We start from the raw sequence: 21,389 nt of genomic DNA on the forward strand, positions 1-21,389 counted from the left end.
TATGCATGATCGATCAACATCTGCACAAATCTAGGATAAGTCCAAGTCCGACTCTTTGTAGTAATATTCTCGGCCATATAATGAAAGACAATATGCGAGAAATTATATTTCTTGTTCAGAACTAACGCAGTGACCATGTTCATCTGATAATCGCGCATTGTATCGTACCCTCGGTTGGTATGACTAAGTGACATCAATATACAATGAATAATAAACTTGTAGGGTTTCTGGAATTTGGACTTCAAATAATTTCCAACATTCAATGCACCCACATATCCCATCCTGAGCATACAACCCTAAACCCTCCGTTCTGGAAACTTTGTTGGTGACTCTGCATCGTCCGGAAAATTCACAACCTCACGAATGAGTGCCTCAGTAACAACAATTTCCTTCTTTTCATTATGCACCTTCACAATTGGATGAATTGCTTTGTTTTCCTCATCATACTTTGAATGCTTCCAGAAACGTTTAATGTGTGACTTGTACAATGGACGTTGATCAGTCAAAGCTTTTTGAATAGGGATTCTACCCATGAACTCCAAGATACTGCTGAACTTTGCCAACTGTGTATTTTTCTTCACATCCAAGTCACAACAGCTGTTGTGAAGTGGATCAAAAATTACACTTGAACCCTACAAACAACAGTATAAAATAATCAACACTTAGAAAATTTTCAACTTCAAAAGCCTTACAAGCGAAATCACAAGAAATGACTTAATCTTTACAAGCGAAATCAGTTCAAACACATAGAAGCAAAATCAACTTTTTACTCAGAAGCGAAATCAGGTTAAACTGATGTATGAGCGGAATCAAAAATACATATAGGAGCGAAATCACAAAACATCACAAACTCAGCATCTGAAGTGGAATCAGAAACTCAGTTGGGGCGAAATCATAACAAGCATTAGGAGCGGAATCAACATTCTTTTTCACTTACAAGAGAAATCAAAATAAAACAACTCAAAACTCATCAGATCAAGAGATTAAAACCCTTAACTTGTTAATCTGTTAATTCCGACACTTGGGTTATGTTTTAATTTCAATTTTACTCCGTGAAACATCATAGATCTAAGTCTACAACACCCGCTCATCGTCAAACATGAAATTTTTTAGATCTGTAACGATTAACACACAAATACATGATCTACACCCTAAACTGACAACATACATGTGATCTATTGTTCAGATTTAACAGTTTAAGACCCTAAATCTAGGTTTCAGTTCATTACATACACCGACAGTTCAAATAATACATGATATAGACACTTTTAATCCCAAATCTACCTTGCCCATGATTAATAGATGAGATAATCACAAGATCTGATAAAAATTGGGCAGCAATTCGGTAGAGAAATGATGATTTGGGGGTTTCGCTCAAAGTCGCTGAGAGAGAATCAGTTTGGGGCGGAAACAGAAAAGTGAGATAGGAGCGGAATCAGGTAGCTTTTATAGCTTGTCTGATTCCACTCGAAATGGTCATCCAACTCTCGAGCGAAATCACTTTATGAAGCTATAAGCAGAATCAAGCAAGAAGCAGCTAGAAGCGAAATCACTTTTAATGTAATTACGAGCGAAATCAACTTTTAGGTGTCATTACGAGCGAAATCAGCTTTTAGTGTGTTTAGGAGCGAAATTAGAAATATTATTCTCAAACTTTTAACATTTTAATCTTTTCTGATTGTTCACCGACACACCCAGTTAACCAAGTCCAAGTTAATGACCTTGGTCAACTGTTTGGCCTACCAAGTCCAAGTTAATGACCTTGGTTAACCAGATTATGAAGTACGCTGATGTTTTGATCTGAAAACAGTTCAAATTAATGAACTTTCGAACTTTTTGCACTTTCAAACACTTTTTCAATCTGTCAAACATGTACCAATCACAGTTAAGTATCTCCTGCTTACCCAACCCTCATCAAACAGACATGTTCTGCACAAGGCTTTGATCGTCTGATTGCCAATGTCGGTTGTCGAAAATAAGATGAACAAATAAAATCTTTTTGGATTTTTTTAACAGGATACACTGAAATATGTACACACAATCTTTTTGTGAGCGTCTTAGGGGATCATATCAGCATTTGACAAGACACAAGCACCGTTAAGCTACAATTTCATACCAAGCCTTAAACAATTCGCGTAGATTGCCGTTATACTGATCCTCTTAAATTCTCACAAAACTTTTAAGACTTAAACCTCTACATGTGTCCCACCTCAGTATATACTCCCGTATCCAGATCCCAATATTCAGTCTTACAGGTGAGTATACCTAGATGATATCTGTAATGGGGTGTAATGCGAGGGCCGTGAGAGCTCAGGTTGATACTTCCGTATACGTAGAGAGATGACGGCTTCGACTTTTCGGTGGGTCCCCTTTGGGGATCTTCTTTACAACAGCACATGATTATCATTTTGCAATGTTTAATCATTTTTTTATGCTGAGGGGAGGCTTTACAAGTAAAGCATTGCGTAAAGCATTATCCGGGGAAGAGGTCAGTATTTCCAAATAGCAGAAGTCCCGGGATAATACCCTAGATATCACTAAGTATAAAGACCTAGTATCTCAGAATAAGGGACCTTTCAAACGAGATTTCGGGGGTTACCCATATATCCTGGAGGTGTTCCCCACGTAAAAGCAAGTAAATTTTAGGTTTATATCCCAAACTGATCTACTGATTTTGCAAAAACCTATCGGCACATCTTTAGCAAGACTGCTTAATTGCATTTTAAACGTTACATATCTTTAGCGTACTGTGTCTGCTTAGCTGATGTACTATCATTTCCCCTATTATACACAAACTCTTTTTACAGTTTTCTAATGTTTTTGGATTTTTGAGATTTTATCATATTTTTGTATTTTTCTGCGAATTTCTCTAAAAAGAAAACATATTTTTGTGTTTTTGTTTTTATCGAAAAGCAGAAAACAAACTATACAGAAATTTGACAACACGACATGGTTCACGTTTGATCGCCGCCCTCCTCGGCTTCACATTCTACTACCCTCCCAGATCGCAGATTTTTCATCCCGTTCAATTTTAAAAGATAGTAAAATCTCTTTTTGTCAAAGGGTTTTGCATAAAAATCAGCTTTCTGATCATCGGTGTGTATGTGTTCAATCCGGATTAACTTCTTCTCGTGACAATCACGGATGAAGTGGTGACGGATTTCAATATGTTTCGTTTTTGAATGGTGAACTGCGTTTTTTGTGATGTTTATAGCTGCTTCGTTGTCCACATATATCGGCGTATCCAAGAATTGCAAACCGAAATCGCGCATTTGCTGTTGGATCCATAGGATCTGTGAGCAACAGCTGGAGGCTGAAACGTATTCAGCCTCACACGTAGAAAGCGCCACTGCGGTTTGTTTCTTGCACTGCCAGGTAACGAGTCGAGTTCCGAAAAACTGACACCCATCAGTGGTGGACTTTGCATTCTGCTTGCAGCTTCCAAAGTCAGAATCAGTGAAACCTGATAGGGAGAAGTCACCCGAGCGAGGAGACCACAATTCGATGCTTGGGCAGCCTTTCAAATACCGTAAGATACGTTTGACAATGGTCAGGTGTGACTATTTCGGGCTCGACTGATATCTGGCACAGAGACATGTCGGGTACATGATGTCTGGACGAGAGGCAGTGAGATACATCAGAGATCCAATGATTGACCGGTACAGTGTCTCGTCCACTTTCACTCCACTTTCGTCTGGACAAATCCCGTGATTTTGTGCAACGGGGGTTGCTGCAGGACTGCATTCAGTCATATCGAACATGTTAAGAACGTCCTTTACGTATTTCGTTTAGTGAATGAAGATTCCTTCGGGCATCTGCTCCACCTGCAGCCCAAGGAAGAACTTCATTTCCCCCATCGAACTCATCTCAAACTTTTTCTTCATCACTTTCTCAAACTCTTTACACAGATCGTCGTTGGTGGAATCGAAAATGATATCGTCAACATAAATCTGCACGATCAACAAATGTCCTGCCACTTCCTTTGTGAACAACGTGCTATCTACTGTCCCTCTGATGAACCCGTTGGCCAACAGATATTGGGAAAGCGTCTCGTACCAGGCTCTCGGGGCCTGGTGTAGTCCGTAGAGCGCCTTGTCCAGCAGATAGATCTTGTTTTTGTGCAGTGGATCTGTGAACCCCGGTGGTTGTCCCACATTCACCTCTTCTTTGATTTTTCCGTAAAGGAAGGCAGATTTGACGTCCAGCTGGTACACTTTAAAGTCTTTCCATGACGCGAACGCCAGGAAGATCCGAATTGCCTTGAGTCGAGCAACTGGCGCGTAAACTTCATCGTAGTCGATGCCTTCTTGCTGACTAAAGCCTTGTACCACTAGTCGTGCTTTGTTTCTCACCACGACTTCTCTGTCATCCCTTTTGCACTTGAAAACCCACTTTGTTTTAATCAACTTTTGATTCTGTGGCAGATCGACAAGTCTCCAAACACCCAGCTTTTCAAATTGTAACAGCTCTTCTTGCATAGCATTAACCCAGCTGTCTTCAGTCAACGCCTCTTTGTAAGTTCTGGGCTCGATCTGCGAAATAAAACACTTTAATGGGAATTCTTCTTGCAAATGAGCAACAGAAGAACAAAAACATGTAAGAGCTCGGTTGATTTGATCTCTGGATTTGACACCACTTTGCAGGACACCAATTATTTGCTCTGACGGATGGTAAGACAAAGTCCAAGGCATCATGGTGTCAGGCACATTCACCTCCGATTGCAAGTTCGATATATCAAGATCAACGGTTGGATCCTCAGCTTCCGTCGAAGTATCATTTGGTTCCTCGTCAAAGGTTGGAGCGGGTTCCACCTCTGAGTCGTCAGAATCGTCAAATGTTGGAGCTGGTTCCACTCGGTCCTGCTTCATCATTGTGAGTACCCTTGGTGGGTTGAGAAACTACTAGCGGTCTAGGAACTTGCTCCTGTGACATATATTGTTGGTACTGGTACAGAAGTGCTAGTTCCTCATCACTCGGCAGGACTGGTAGTTGAAACGACTCCCAGAGCTTGTCGTAATCGAACAGGAATCTTTGTCCGGGAAGTTGTGGAGATGGAGTGTGCTTTTGACAATCCACATGCTGAACTTGTATCACTTTCCCCAGACACGGTACGAACACCCTCTTCAACGGGCTTGCGTAACCTACAAAGAAACCCTCATTTGATTTAGCACCAAATTTTCCATTCTCATCAATAAACGTACACGGAGACCCAAATGGCTCCAGAAACTCAAGATTCGGCTTGTAACGGTGCAGCAACTCAAAGCATGTCTTTTTGTACTTTTTGACGGTGAGTACGCGATTCAAAGTATAACAGGCTGCTGATACTGCTTCGCTCCAGAAGAATATCGGTAGTTTGGAATCAGCTAACATTGTTCGAGCTGTCTCTATTAGGGTCCGATTCTTTCGTTCAGCAACGCCGTTCTGTTGTGGTGTGTACGGTGCACTAAATTTATGAAGAATTCCCTTCTCATTGCAAAACTCGTACATTTTGTTGTTTTTGAATTCCGTTTCGTTGTCACTACGAATTCTTCGGATCGGCAGCTCATACACCGTTTCCATCTTCTTGAACAACACCATCAACGACTCAAAAGTTTGATCTTTTCTTTCTAAGCACACGACCCACGAGAATCTTGTAAAGTCATCAGTCACCACCAAGTAGTACAAATCTCCACTGATGCTCTTTACGTTGAAAGGCCCGAAGAGATCCATGTGTAATCTCTCAAGAGGTAACCTGATCGAATTAAGTATCTTAGGTGGGTGTGACTTCTGTGTCTGCTTCCCTTTTTTACAAGCTACACAATCATCAAACAAGTGAAAATTCTTTAAGTTTACACCTTCTACCAAATCATTGTACACTAGAAAATTCATTTTACGAACATGTATGTGGCCCATCTTTCGATGCCACATAGTTGTTTCTTTTTCCGTTGCTTTCGATTTTGACACAAAACATTGTTTTTGATGAGTTGTTGGCGTTGCGACACTCATATCAAGAATATACAGGTCGTTCTCCTGTGGAGCGCGCAACAACACCATCTCATCAGGGATTTTAAACCCCTGTTTTAAAACCACACACTCGTTCTTTGTGAAATGTACACTGAAAGATTTATCACATATTTGCGAAATACTAAGTAAATTGTTTTCCAACTCTACGATATAGTTCACTTTCTCGAATGAGATGACACCATTCGTCAACGTTCCCTGTCCAACAATTCTCCCGCCTTGATTTCCGGCGAAACCCACATAACTTCCATTTATTGATTTGACGTCGTAAAGAAGAGCTAGCATCCCTGTCATATGTCTCGATGCTCCACTGTCCATGATCCACTTCGAAAGGATAGACCTGGGCAGCCCGTGCAAACATCAAATCAATTTATTCAAACAATGACGCCCATGATTTTTTAACCTCAGAAACACTACTAAATACTACTTCACACTTCTCATCTGTTTTAGGAAAGTTAAATGTGACATTAGGAACATCATCTTTCACAACTGGTTTTACTTTGTTGTTAATCGGGGGAAACTCAGCAAGAAATTTATCAAGTTCTTTTTCAATAACGAACGCTCGTTCAACGGGAGAATTATACCAAACCAGGAGTGAAATCCATATTTTGATGAATAATCTCCTCTATTTTACTAAAATCAAGGGAAAGTTGTCAAGCTAGGGTTGAAAGCCTAACCTTGACGACCTGTCCATGGATTTTACCCAAAAACTCTCACCCAAGCCTCGACGGACTCCAACGACCTGAACTCACAGTATGGCTAGAGGGATGCGCGCCGGATGCCCAAGAATCGAGGCAGAGGCGCTATCCTGAAAGTCTGTGTACGACAGATCCTTGAGAATAGTCGAATCGCTTTGGGTAGTCGATGTCTAATAGCCGCAGACAATCTATTTCTCGATTTTTACATGTTTCCATTTTGAGCCCGCAACTGCTGACTCTGATGACTCGCTGATTTTATGTGTTTAACTCTTTACGTGTTTAAAATTTTGAAATTTATTCAATTTTTTGCTCTCACTTCGATCGACACACACGAAACCTGTATTGCTCTCCTATCTCAATACGCCAACAGGACGCTACAATCTGGACGACATTACACTATACGCTTATACTATACTAATCGATATGCTATACGCGATCGCTATATACGAACGACTCGCGAGCTTTGAATGATTGGTTTCTGTATTCTGACTGCTTCTGTATGCTGTTAGGAGGATTACGTGACACTATGTGCTTCTGTCATTCTGTGCCCTATGTGCTTATGTGTTTATGTGAAACATGCTTCAACGTGTTCCTAGGCTTTAGTAAGTAGTAGAAGTGTGTGGTGAGATTCGATTATGATGTGTCTGAGACCTACGACGATGTCTGTTGCAGACAATGTCGTCATCTGGACACCGAACCCCACTTACTCGTCAAGAAAGGAGAGACAAACGTCTTGCTGCTATAATCGCCAAACAAGTAGCAAAGGCTATGAGTGAAGTGTATGAGAACGTCAGCAAATCATCTGAGGAGTCGAGAACCGAAGCTCCCAAAGATGCTGCCAAGACTGTTGTCAGCTTCAAACAGTTCAAGGCATGCAGACCAAATGAATTCACTGGAGAAGATGGCCCAACAGCAATGTTTCAATGGTTCGATTCCGTCGAAGTTACTCTGCGCTAAAGCGACTGTCCAGAAAATCTCCGTACCCTAAACGCAACCGGTGTCTTCCAGTCTCGAGCTCTAGACTGGTGGACGGCCGAATGAAACAAACGCGGGAATGATGCAGCTTATGAGCTGACTTGGGAAGAGCTGAAAGCCATTATGATGGACGAATTCTGCCCTTCCCATGAACGCCAAAAGCTGGAGGACGAGTTTTGGAACATTAAGCAGAAGGATGGAGACAATGCTGCATTGACTGCTCGCTTTAAGCAGCTCAGCATTATCTGTCCCGATCAAGTCAAGATGCCAGAGATAGCAATCAAGAAGTACATTCGAGCTCTACCCGACTGTGTTGCCGATTTTGTTCACGTCGCGAAGACCTCATCGATTGAAGAGACTTACCTGCTTACCGCTGAAATCAACGACAAGCGAGTAAAAGCCGGTTTTTGGGATAAGCCCTCCAAGTCTCTGCACCAAGCCACCACTGCACCAACCGCTGAACTCGCCACTTCTCAACCGTCCAAGTCATCACGCCGCAAGAAGAAGAACAACAACAGCAACTCCAGCAACAAGAATTGTGCTGTCACTACCACTGCAGCTCCTCTGCAAGCCGTACCGGCTCAGCAGCAGTCTCACCACCGTCCAGCACCAATTACTCAAGCGCCGCCAGCAAAGCGTGCATACACAGGCCCCACCCACTCTGCCCGACATGCTCATATCATCATCCGGTGGGTCTTGCCTGTCGTTTCTGCACTCATTGCAATCTGTATGGTCATTTCAACGCCAACTATCGCTATGGTCCCCATAACACCACAGCTACTACCACTGCTCATCAAGCTCTACTCCCAGCCCCGCAAGGCCAACACGCGGCTCAGGCACCTGCGATCAATGCTCGAGTCTGCTTTGCATGTGGTGATCCTAACCACTTTGCAAACATGTGCTCGAACAGGGTTGTGAACAAGAGCCCCAGCAGCAGCAGCACCAGCCTCACCAGTAGCAACAAGCAGCACACGCCAGAACTTTCAACATCAATGCTCGTCAAGCCCAGGCTGATAACAACGTGGTTAATGATAACAACGTGGTTAATGGTACGTTCCTTCAGAATGGTATTTATGCATCGTGTTTGTTTGATACTAGAGCTGATAACTGCTTTGTGTCGTTTTAATTCGAGAAGCTCCTTAGTCGTAAGCGCTCTTATTTTCCCTCGTCATTCGAAGTCGAAGTCGCTACTAGAAGAACCGTCACCGTCAATTTTGTTCTACGTGATTGTACTCTTGAGCTCAACAATCACATCTTCCCAATCGACCTTATTCCGATGCAACTAGGAAGTTTCGACGTCATAATAGGCATGGACTTTCTTAGCGAAAACCATGCTGAAGTTGTATGCCTCGACAAGATGATTCGGTTCTCGCTCGCTAATGGTGATTTATTATGTGTCTATGGCGAAACTGCTTCGAAGGGTCTCAAGCTTATATCTTGCGTCCAAGATAGCAAGTATCTCCGCAAGGAATACAGAGCTTTCTTGGACAACATTGTAGTAGCGGAGAAGGAAAAGAAAAGGAAGACAGAAGTCAAAGACGTCCCAGTGGTCCGTGAATTTCCTCAGGTATTCCCTGATGATCTTCCTGGATTACTGCCAAGTCGTGATATCGACTTCTGTATCGACCGCATTCCTAGAGCCAACCCTGTTTCCAAAGCTCCTTACCGACTCGCGCCGTCCGAAATGCGTGAACTCTCGAACCAACTCCAGGAATTACTTGAGAAAGGCTTCATTTTCCCGAGCACCTCTCCTTGGGGCGCGCCAGTCCTCTTCGTCAAAAAGAAGGATGGGTTGTTCAGGATGTGCATTGACTATTGGGAATTGAGTAAGCAAACCATCAAGAACTTCTATCCCTACCCCGTATCGACGATTTGTTTGATCAGCTGCAAGGTGCTACGTGTTTCTCAAAGATCGATCTACGTTTAGGCTATCACCAGCTACGCATTCAAGAGGAGGATATACCTAAGACCGCTTTTCGCACTCGCTACGGCCATTACGAGTTCATTGTTATGCCTTTTGGTTTAACTAACGCACCCTCGGTCTTCACAGATCTGATGAATCGCGTGTTTAAACCTTATCTCGACAATTTCGTCATCGTGTTCATCGACGATGTCTTGATCTATTCCAAATCAAAAGCCGAACACGCGCAACATCTACGTTTGGTTCTCGAGCTACTCTAGGGGAATCAACTCTACGCCAAGTTCTCCAAGTGTGAATTCTGGTTAGAGGAGGTTCAGTTTCTGGGTCACATCGTTAATAGTCAAGGTATTCATGTCGATCCCGCGAAGATTGACGCAGTTAAGAGCTGGATTACACCTAAGAACCCGTCCGAAGTTCGTTCTTTTCTAGGACTAGCGGGTTACTATCGCTGATTTATCGAAGGATTCTCCAAGATCGCTGTGCCGCTTACCGCTCTCACGCATAAAGACAGGTCATTTGTTTGGGGAACTGAACAAGAGTCTGCTTTCCAAACCCTCAAGCACAAGCTTTGCAATGCTCCTGTTCTCACATTGCCCGATGGGAACGACGGTTTCATTGTCTATTATGATGCTTCCAACCTCGGTCTTGGTTGTGTTCTCATGCTGCGAGACAAGGTTATAGCTTACGCTTCTCGACAGCTCAAAATCCACGAGAAGAACTATACAACCCATGATCTAGAGCTAGGCGCAGTTGTTTTTGTGTTAAAGATTTGGCGACACTACCTGTATGGTACCAAGTGTACGATCTTCACCGATCATAGGTGCCTGCAACATATCTTTGACCAGAAAGAACTTAATATGCGTCAACACCGATGGGTAGAACTTCTCAACGTTTACGACTGTGAGATTCTTTATCACCCAGGCAAAGTAAATGTCGCTGCTGACGCGCTCAGCAGACGGAGCTATTTGCTCAGCATTCGTAATACCCAAGCCCAATACGATCTCGAAACTCTGATCCGCGAAGCTCAGCACGCCTGTTTTAATGAACGCACCTTGAAGAAGGAAAGAATCTATCACGATGGAGCTTAGCTTGTAAGCAAATCGAATGGGATCTTCTAATTTCTGGACCGAATTTGGATCCCTAAGCGGACCGAATTGCGAAGGATTTTAATGGACGAAGCCCATAAATCCCGGTATTCTATTCATCCCGGTGCCGATAAAATGTACCAGGATCTTCGTTACAAGTACTGGTGGCCGGGAATGAAAAGGGATATCGCTCTCTACGTTGGGAAGTGCCTGACTTGTGCAAGGGTCAAGGATGAACATCAAAGGCCCTCTGGCTTACCCGAGCAACCCCCAATCCCTATATGGAAATGGGAGAGTATAGCTATGGACTTTGTAACAAAGCTTCCACACACGTCATCAGGTCACGACAGCATTTGGGTTGTTGTTGATCGCTTAACCAAATCAGCCCACTTCTTGCCAATACGGGAAGACTACAAGGTAGAACGATTAGCCCAAATCTACACTGACGAAATCATTTGTAACCATGGGACGCCTCGTGACATCATCTTTGACCGTGATGCTCGGTTTACCTCGCGATTGTGGGAAACGTTTCAAGCAGCTCTTGGTACTACACTTAACCTGAGTACCGCATTTCATCCTCAAACCGACGGCCAGACTGAAAGAACGATCCGTACTCTTGAAGACATGCTCCGTTCGTGTTTCATAGACTTCGGTGGTAATTGGGACAAATACCTACCGTTAGTCGAATTCTCGTACAACAACAGTTATCATACCAGCATCCAAATGGCACCATTCGAGGCTCTATATGGAAGAAGATGTCGATCGCCTATTGTGTGGCACGAGATTGGTCACTCGCAATTAACCGGTCCTGAGCTATTACAAGAAATGACTGACAAAGTCCTCCAAATTCGAGACAACTTGTTGAAAGTTCGGTGTAGACAGATAAGTTATGCCGATAAACGACGCAAGCCCCTTGAATTTGACGTTGGCGACTACGTACTCCTAAAGGTATCACCTTGGAAGGGTGTGGTCAGATTCGGCAAGAAAGGGAAACTAGCGCCTCGATATGTTGGACCTTTCAAGATTCTAGAAAGGATCGGAAAAGTCGCCTATAGACTCGAACTACCGGAGGAACTTAGAAACGTCCACCCGACTTTCCACGTGTCAAACCTCCGAAAGTGCCTGGCTGAGCATGATTTAATTGTACCTCTCGATGACCTTCAAATAAATGAAACATTGCACTTCATGGAAAAGCCTGTGGAAATCATGGATCACCAAACCAAGCAGCTCAGACGCTCGCGCGTTCCTATTTTGAAGGTCCGATGGGAAGGCAAACGAGGTGCAGAGTTCACTTGGGAACTCGAAAGCGACATGAAGGCGAAGTACCCACGGTTGTTTAAGTGAAAGTCTAGAGAGAGAAATTTCTCAAACGTGATTCACGGTGGTGTACACTTTTCGGCCTAATTTCGGGACGAAATTCCCTAAACAAGGGGAGGCTGTAACACCCCGTGTTTCCGAAAGTCAAAGTCAAAGTCAAGATTGAAGTCAAAGGAAGAAAAGATCTCTTATAGCAATCTGTCTCTCCTTGCTCAATCCCTGTTTTGACTTCTTTGACTGTAGTTAGTCTATTTTCATGTTTTTACGTTAGTTGTATTATGTGGAGTAATTAATTATAATCGAAGTATATTTCTCAATGCGAACCGCTTTACGACTGTGAATAATAGGAAGTAACAATGCGATAAAGTCAATTAAACGATAATTGAACTAATCTAATCAGCATCAAACTCGAAACTCGAATATCGCAAGGATTGGTTTACTGTTATACGTGTGTGTGTGTGCCTTGTGTGTTACTTGTGCATGTTTACTTTATGTTATGTGTGGTAATCTATCGAATCAAAATCGAAACGCAATCGAACTCAATCGAAATCAAATTACGATAATTAGTGGAGAAGGGATAGTGCAAGATATGAGTAGTTGGGATTAAAAGTAATTTGAATAGGAAACTCTATCGTATCCGCATCGTTCGCAATCGAAATCGAAATATCAGAAATCGTCGCACCGAACACTCGAAACAGGCCGCTGATCGATCAGGCTACCAGCCGATCGAACAACCAGCCGATTGGACTGCTGTCCGATCGGACAGGCTGTCCGATCGAGCTGCCTGGCCGATCGCCCAGCCATTACCTCTTTTAGCATCCTATAAATACCCCTGTCATTGTCAAACTTCCTACTTTTGGAAACCTCTGTCCGACCAGTACGCTCAGCTCACTTTTTTCTCAGATTTCTCTCGATTCCGGTAAGATTTCATCCTAAATCTTGTACTTTCTTGATCTACACGCACTCCTACACCTTTCTATCTTTCAAATCTTAAATTTTAACCGTGAAATCATCAAGATTCAAGTGTTCTAGGATGATGTCATCATGGGTTCTTGAAGAACTTCATGTTTTGGCCTCAATTCACCAAGTATAACGTGGATCTAACCGATTTCCACATAAACAAACAAAGGTCTTTCACAGATCTAAACATATTCACGGTAAAAAGGGATTGAAAGATGGTTTTCCAACTTTCTTTAAACTCTTTTTACACTCAATGCCTTTAAAACCGATAGAAACGGAACTTGTGCCGACTTACTAATGTAGGATCATTATTGACGATCAAATGAGTCAATCAGAGCTAAACACCACTGTTTATGCAGCGGAAATACACAAACATCTTTAATCAAAGTAGAATGGAGTAGAAACAGAATGCAGATTACTTTAAACACGTTTTCTCATTAATGCTTCTCAAAAAAATTCGGCAGCAGTTCGGCTACACGGTCAACATTCAGATACAAAATGAGAAAACAAGACGACTATATATAGGGGGCTGATTCCGCTCCAAATGACATTGTGTCATTTCGGGCGGAATCACTAAGTTGTGATTTCGCTCCTAATGACACAATGTCATTTGGAGCGGAATTAGAACATTAAAGCATAACATTTACAAAACAGCCCCTATACAATACAAAACTTACATATTTGACCCCTAGACCCTATACAAGCTTGACTAAGACTAAGACGCAGGCTTTAGACATTCGTCCACCAACAAACTCCCCCTTAGATACAGCCGCAGTCTTCAGTCTTGTCTTCAGGTCTTCAGAGTGACTTGAACGTTTCTTCCCTTGACTTAGGCTTCCTCCTAAGCAAATTCCTCACTCTGTCATTCTCTTTCTTCCTTTTCTTTTCTTCCTCAGCTTGAATATTCATCCATTTTCCTCTGCTTTCTTCAAGCTTTCTACGTTCACGTTCAGCTTTCCTCTTTACTTTCTCTTCAAGCGACCAACAGGTTGACTTCCATTTACTTTCAGAATTTATGCCTTTCTGAAAGCAAAGAGTAGCAACTCTTTGAAACTGCATCGCCTGCTCTTTATCTTCAGCCTGATAGTGAATCTTGTTAATGAATAAACATTCAATATCTTTCGCTGAGCAGTTCACTAACCACATCGGGTCATACACATGTATCTCTCTTATCTCCCTTCTAGCTCTGTACGTAATCACAGCTTCTGTTGAGATACAGCTGTATACCCAGCCCATGAAGCCTTTACAAAATTCCTGCTCCATCTTCGGCATTGGTATATTTTTCATCGTCTTTGGCTTTTTAACGTTAAGTATCGTTTCTTCAACCCCTATTACCGGATCTACCCTCTGCACTCTCTTTGGGTAATGCGGCTTCTAGTGTCGAAAATCTTTCAACGATTCAAACTTTATGTACCCCCACATTGCGACATCATTTTTCCGTACTGGATACTCTAAAGTTCTTACTTTCGACAGCTCCTCAATATCCCACCATGGTAATGACATTATATCATATAGACATTCAAAGTACTACAATCCAAACTCCCTTCTGATCGCATATGCATTAACATGAGGCAGGAAACCCCAGCTAATGATGTCACCAAGTGAAATGCTTCGATCTCTCTGATAGAACTTCAACGGCCTTTTAAATTTTCTCTCGTTACTGTCTTTAAACCACTTTTGCCGTTCTTCCTTCTGCATATCCTTCGGAGTACCATCGAAATTTTTTGTTTTTTAAGATCTCAGCGACTTTCCTTCTTAACTCGTCTCTATTCTCTTTTGTAAAGAACTCCATCAGCGTAGGATAGTGAGAAGTATCTTCACTTACATTCTCATCATCTGTGCAATCCTCAACCTCAACCCTGTCGTACATATCAACATCCTCTACATACTTATACTCGTATTCAGGTTGATAGTTGATGTCGAATGCATTTAATTCCTCTTCAAAATCAAATTTGAAGTCAGGATCCACCATACGTGTCATTTCTTTAATCTTTTCCAATGTATACGTATGAAAGTGTTCACCTTCTTCCCTATTAGTATCCAATCACAAAACTAACTTTTCAACATGTTCAACATTTTGAGCATCACCAGACTCCCCCTTTCCTTCAGCTCCCCCTGACTCTTCATTCACGGAATCATTTAGAAAATCATCAACAGTTCTTTCATTGGAAGCTTCGGTTACTTTAATTCCCATACCACCTTGAGCATCGTCATCGTCATTATCAGAACCATGACTGCTAGCTGAAAAGACTTTCTCATCATCGTCATCTTCCTCGTCATCACCCTCTTATTCATCACCCTCTTCATCGTCATCCTCCTCATTGTCAGCAGCAGCAAGATCTTCTAGAGTTACAGGTTCTTCAAAAATTGCTGATACGGAAGATATAGGAAGTAGATTTTCAATTACTAAGGATGGAACAATTGATCTCTCAACAGCTACAACACTGCTTTCAGCACCCTTTCCTTTATCTTTCATCTGTTCATCAATCTCAGCTTAGCGTTTAGCCTAAAGCTCTTCTACTTGAATCTCTTCGAATCTTTGTTCAATTGACGTTCCGAGCATACTTTCAACAACTTTGTTCAACATATAAAACTCGTGCTCTTTTAAAGCCTTTGCAGCCTCAAGCTCTTTGTTTTTCATCTCGAAATATTTGTTCTGTTCATCTCTGCGAGCCTTTTCTTCTTCAAGTTCAGCCACTCGCACCTTCAGGAAATCAATCTCAGTCTGATCTGTATCAATCTTCTTGGCGTTTAGCCCTAAGCTCTTCAACTTGAATCTCTTCGAATCTTTGTTCAATTGAGGTTCTGAGCATACTTTCAACAACTTTGTTCAACATATAAAACTCGTGCTCTTTCAAAGCCTTTGCAGCCTCAAGCTCTTTGTTTTTCATCTCGAAATATTTGTTCTGTTCATCTCTGCGAGCCTTTTCTTCTTCAAGTTCAGCCACTCGCACCTTCAGGAAATCAATCTCAGTCTAATCTGTATCAATCTTCATTAACAATGCTTTATTGTCAGACTCTAATTTCTTCACGCGCATTTCGAGAATCTTTTCACGTTCAGCAACTTTCTTGCTTTCTACTACAACAACTTTGTTTTCATTCAACACGTCATCCATCTTCTTTTCTAACTTCTTCACCTGTTCATCGTTTGCAAAGCCAAAATCTCCAATATCTTCAAGATTATCCGGAGGAATGTGAAGACCTTTGTGCCCAGAAGAACCAGGAGTTAGTTGAATTTGAGTAAGTGGTGGTGTTTGAAATATTTCTTGAGATGTGAGCAAGGTTTGTTGTTGTGGTGGTGAGAGATGTAGTGGTGAAAGATGTAATGGTGAAGGTTGTCTGGGTGGTGTTGGTTGTTTTGGTGGTGAAGGTTGTCTGGGTGGTGTTGATTGTTGTGGAGGTGATTGTATTGGTGATTGATGTGGGGTAGGCTCAGGTGGTGGTGTTGCTGTTTTACTGGGTTCTTTGGCTGGTTTCTTCTTCAACACAATCTTCGGCTTTGTAATCTTCGTAGTAACTTTCTTGATTTTCGGAGATACAATCCTTTTCTTTGCACCTGCTTTCTTTTTGCCGCTTGAAGGTGATTGTGATTCAGAAACATGCTCTGGAGATGGAACGTATGCAGAATCATCTTTCTCCTGTCTCTTCCTTTTCCTTAACTGCTCTTCTTTTTCTGTAGTTTCTTGAATTCTTCTTAGACGTTCATTCTCATCTATTTCCTCATCTGAAGAACTCGAAGAGCTTGTTGTACTTTTATTGACTTCATCACCTTCAACGTCATCAAGAACCTTCTCTTTCTCAGCTTCCACATTAACTGCTTGCTCAGACACTAAATCATCAACATTAAGCATCACTTGATCAATATCAGCATACGGATCCTCTTCCGCAGTAACCACCGGCTCTTCAACCTCCGGCTCATCAATCAATAACGTCTTAGCCACTTTCTTTTGTTTTTTCTTCGGCTGTGACGAAGACCCCTCACCCTCCTGTGATTTAGGGGTGGCCTTTTTGCCTCTTCTCCTCGTTTCTTTGACAAACCAGTCATTTCGGGTGGTTTTGAACTCCTCAAGAGTTTTTAGCTCATCAGCATAGGCTGATTCCTTCATTTCTTCTTCATTTCTCCAGTTTTGATGATCGATTGGATCAGGATCAACATAATTCGCATCCTTTATAAATCCAAAGAATTTAGCAACTATCTTTGGTTCAGGATGGTTTGGGTGATATCTTGCAAGCTGCTTGAGAGAATCGTTGCTCATGTGTGACTGAACTAACAAATCATCCTTCAAATCATGTTCAATCTCTGGATATGCATGATCGATCAGTATCTGCACAAATCTAGGATAAGTCCAAGTCCGACTCTTTGTAGTAATATTCTCGGCCATATAATGAAAGACAATATGCGAGAAATTATATTTCTTGTTCAGAACTAACGCAGTGACCATGTTCATCTGATAATCGCGCATTGTATCGTACCCTCCCTTGGTATGACTAAGTGACATCAATATACAATAAATAATAAACTTGTAGGGTTTCTGGAATTTTGACTTCAAATAATTTCCAACATTCAATGCACCCACATATCCCATCCTGAGCATACAACCCTTAACCATCCATTCTGGAAACTTTGTTGGCGACTCTGCATCGTCCGGAAAATTTACAACCTCACGAATGAGTGCCTCAGTGACAACAATTTCCTTCTTTTCATTATGCACCTTCACAATTGAATGAATTGCTTTGTTTTCCTCATCATACTTTGAATGCATCCAGAAACGTTTAATGTGTGACTTGTACAATGGACGTTGATCAGTCAAAGCTTTTTGAATAGGGATTCTACCCATGAACTCCAAGATACTGCTGAACTTTGCCAACTCTTCATTTTTCTTCACATCCAAGTCACAACAGCTGTTGTGAAGTGGAACAAAAATTACACTTGAACCCTGCAAACAACAGTATAAAATAATCAACACTTAGAAAATTTTCTACTTCAAAGCCTTACAAGCGAAATCACTTTATGAAGCTACGAGCGGAATCAAGCAAGAAGCAGCTAGAAGCGAAATCACTTTTAATGTAATTACGAGCGAAATCAGCTTTTAGGTGTCATTACGAGCGAAATCAGCTTTTAGTGTGCTTAGGAGCGAAATCAGAAATGTTATTCTCAAACTTCTAACATTTTAATCTTTTCTGATTGTTCACCGACACACCCAGTTAACCAAGTCCATGTTAATGACCTTGGTCAACTGTTTGGCCTACCAAGTCCAAGTTAATGACCTTGGTTGACCAGATTATGAAGTACGCTGACGTTTTGATTTGAAAATAGTTCAAATTAATGAACTTTCGAACTTTTTGCACTTTCAAACACTTTTTCAATCTGTCAAACATGTACCAATCACAGTTAAGTATCTCCTACTTACCCAACCCTCATCAAACAGACATGTTCTGCACAAGGCTTTGATCGTCTGATTCCCAATGTCGGTTGTCGAAAATAAGATGAACAAATAAAATCTTTTTGGATTTTTTTAACAGGATACACTGAAATATGTACACACAATCTTTTTGTGAGCGTGTTAGGGGATCATATCAGCATTTGTCAAGACACAAGCACCGTTAAGCTACAATTTCATACCAAGCCTTAAACAATTTATGGTAGATTGCTGATATACTGATCCTCTTAATTCTCACAAAACTTTTAAGACTTAAACCTCTACATGTGTCCCACCTCAGTATATACTCCCGTATCCAGATCCCAATATTCAGTCTTACAGGTGAGTATACCTAGATGATATCTGTAATGGGGTGTAATGCGAGGGCCGTGAGAGCTCAGGTTGATACTTCCGTATACGTAGAGAGATGACGGTTTCGACTCTTCGGTGGGTCCCCTTTGGGGATCTTCTTTACAACAGCACATGATTATCATTTTGCAATGTTTAATCATTCTTTTATGCTGAGGGGAGGCTTTACAAGTAAAGCATTGCGTAAAGCATTATCCGGGAACTAGGTCAGTATTTCCATATAGCAGAAGTCCCGGGATAATACCCCAGATATCACTAAGTATAAAGACCTAGTATCTCAGAATAAGGGACCTTTCAAACGAGATTTCGAGGGTTACCCATATATCCTGGAGGTGCTCCCCACGTAAAAGCAAGTAAATTTTAGGTTTATATCCCAAACTGATCTACTGATTTTGCAAAAACCTATCGGCACATCTTTAGCAAGACTGCTTAATTGCATTTTAAACGTTACATATCTTTACCGTACTGTGTCTGCTTAGCTGATGTACTATCATTTCCCCTATTATACACAAACTCTTTTTAAAGTTTTCTAATGTTTTTGGATTTTTGAGATTTTATCATGTTTTTGTATTTTTCTGCGAATTTCCCCCCCTAAAAAGAAAACATATTTTTGTGTTTTTGTTTTTATCGAAAAGCAGAAAACAAACTATACAGAAATTTGACAACACGACATGGTTCACGTTTGATCGCCGCCCTCCTCGGCTTCACATTCTACTACCCTCCCAGATCGCAGATTTTTCGTCCCGTTCAATTTTATAAGATAGTAAAATCTCTTTTTGTCAAAGGGTTTTGTATAAAAATCAGTTTTCTGATCATCGGTGTGTATGTGTTCAATCTGGATTAACTTCTTCTCGTGACAATCACGGATGAAGTGGTTACGGATTTCAATATGTTTCGTTTTTGAATGGTGAACCGGGTTTTTAGTGATGTTTATAGCTGCTTCGTTGACCACATATATCGGCGTATCCAAGAATTGCAAACCGAAATCACGCATTTGCTGTTGGATCGATAGGATCTGTGAGCAACAGCTGGAGGCTGAAACGTATTCAGCCTCACGTAGAAAGCGCCACTGCGGTTTGTTTCTTGCACTGCCAGGTAACGAGTCGAGTTCCGAAGACCTGACACCCAGCAGTGGTGGACTTTGCATTCTACTTGCAGCTTCCAAAGTCAGAATCAGTGAAACCTGATAGGGAGAAGTCACCCGAGCGAGGGAACCACAAGCCGATGCTTGGACAGCCTATCAAATACCGTAAGATACATTTGACAATGGTCAGGTGTGACTATTTCGGGCTCGACTGATATCTGGCACAGAGACATGTCGGGTACATGATGTCTGGACGGGAGGCAGTGAGATACATCAGAGATCCAATGATTGACCGGTACAGTGTCTCGTCCACTTTCACTCCACTTTCTTCTGGACAAATCCCGTGATTTTGTGCAAGGGGGGTTGCTGCAGGACTGCATTCAGTCATATCGAACTTGTCAAGCACGTCCTTTACGTATTTCGTTTGGTGAATGAAGATTCCTTCGGGCATCTGCTCCACCTGCAGCCCAAGGAAGAACTTCATCTCCCCCATCGAACTCATCTCAAACTTTTTCTTCATCACTTTCTCAAACTCTTTACACAGATCGTCGTTGGTGGAACCGAAAATGATATCGTCAACATAAATCTGCACGATCAACAAATGTCCTGCCACTTCCTTTGTGAACAACGTGTTATCTACTGTCCCTCTGATGAACCCGTTGGCCAACAGATATTGGGAAAGTGTCTCGTACCAGGCTCTCGGGGCCTGGTTCAGTCCGTAGAGCGCCTTGTCCAGCTGATAGACCTTGTTTTTGTGCAGTGGATCTGTGAACCCCCGTGGTTGTCCCACATACACCTCTTCTTTGATTTTTCCGTAAAGGAAGGCAGATTTGACGTCCAGCTGGTACACTTTAAAGTCTTTCCATGACGCGAACGCCAGGAAGATCCGAATTGCCTCGAGTCGAGCAACTGGCGCGTAAACTTCATCGTAGTCGATGCCTTCTTGCTGACTAAAGCCTTGTACCACTAGTCGTGCTTTGTTTCTCACCACGACTTCTCTGTCATCCCTTTTGCACTTGAAAACCCGCTTTGTTTTAATCAACTTTTTATTCTATGGCAGATCGACAAGTCTCCAAACACCCAGCTTTTCAAATTGTAACAGCTCTTCTTACATAGCATTAACACAGCTGTCTTCAGTCAACGCCTTTTTGTAAGTTCTGGGCTCGATCTGCGAAATAAAACACTTTAATGAGAATTCTTCTTGCAAATGAGCAACAGAGGAATAAAAACATGTAAGAGCTCGGTTCATTTGGTCTCTGGTTTTGACACCACTTTGTAGGTCACCAATTATTTGCTCTGACGGATGGTAAGACAAAGTCCGAGGCATCATGGTGTCAGGCACATTCACTTCCGATTGCAAGTTCGATATATCAAGATCAACGGTTTGATCCTCAGCTTCCGTCAAAGTATCATTTGGTTCCTCGTCAAACGTCGGAGCAGGTTCCACCTCTGAGTGGTCAGAATCGTCAAATGTCGGAGCTGATTCTTCTGTTGGTTCGTGAGCTATTCCACTCGGTCCTGCTTCATCATTGTGAGTACCCTTGGTGGGTTGAGAAACTA

At 42.0% G+C, this 21,389-nt stretch overlaps 1 protein-coding gene across 1 annotated transcript; it reads right to left on the reverse strand.

The window, feature by feature from the left end:
* Positions 1-296: 296 nt before the first annotated feature.
* LOC118492111 lies at positions 297-6,318 on the reverse strand. The gene is made up of 2 exons (XM_035989901.1): positions 6,094-6,318; positions 297-632 (listed from the first exon to the last, which is right to left on the reverse strand). The coding sequence occupies exons 1-2, from the start codon at positions 6,316-6,318 to the stop codon at positions 297-299; spliced, it is 561 nt and encodes a 186-aa protein (XP_035845794.1).
* Positions 6,319-21,389: the final 15,071 nt, after the last annotated feature.

The sequence above is a fragment of the Helianthus annuus genome, chromosome 5, assembly GCF_002127325.2.
Source record: "Helianthus annuus cultivar XRQ/B chromosome 5, HanXRQr2.0-SUNRISE, whole genome shotgun sequence".
Lineage (NCBI taxonomy): Eukaryota > Viridiplantae > Streptophyta > Magnoliopsida > Asterales > Asteraceae > Helianthus > Helianthus annuus.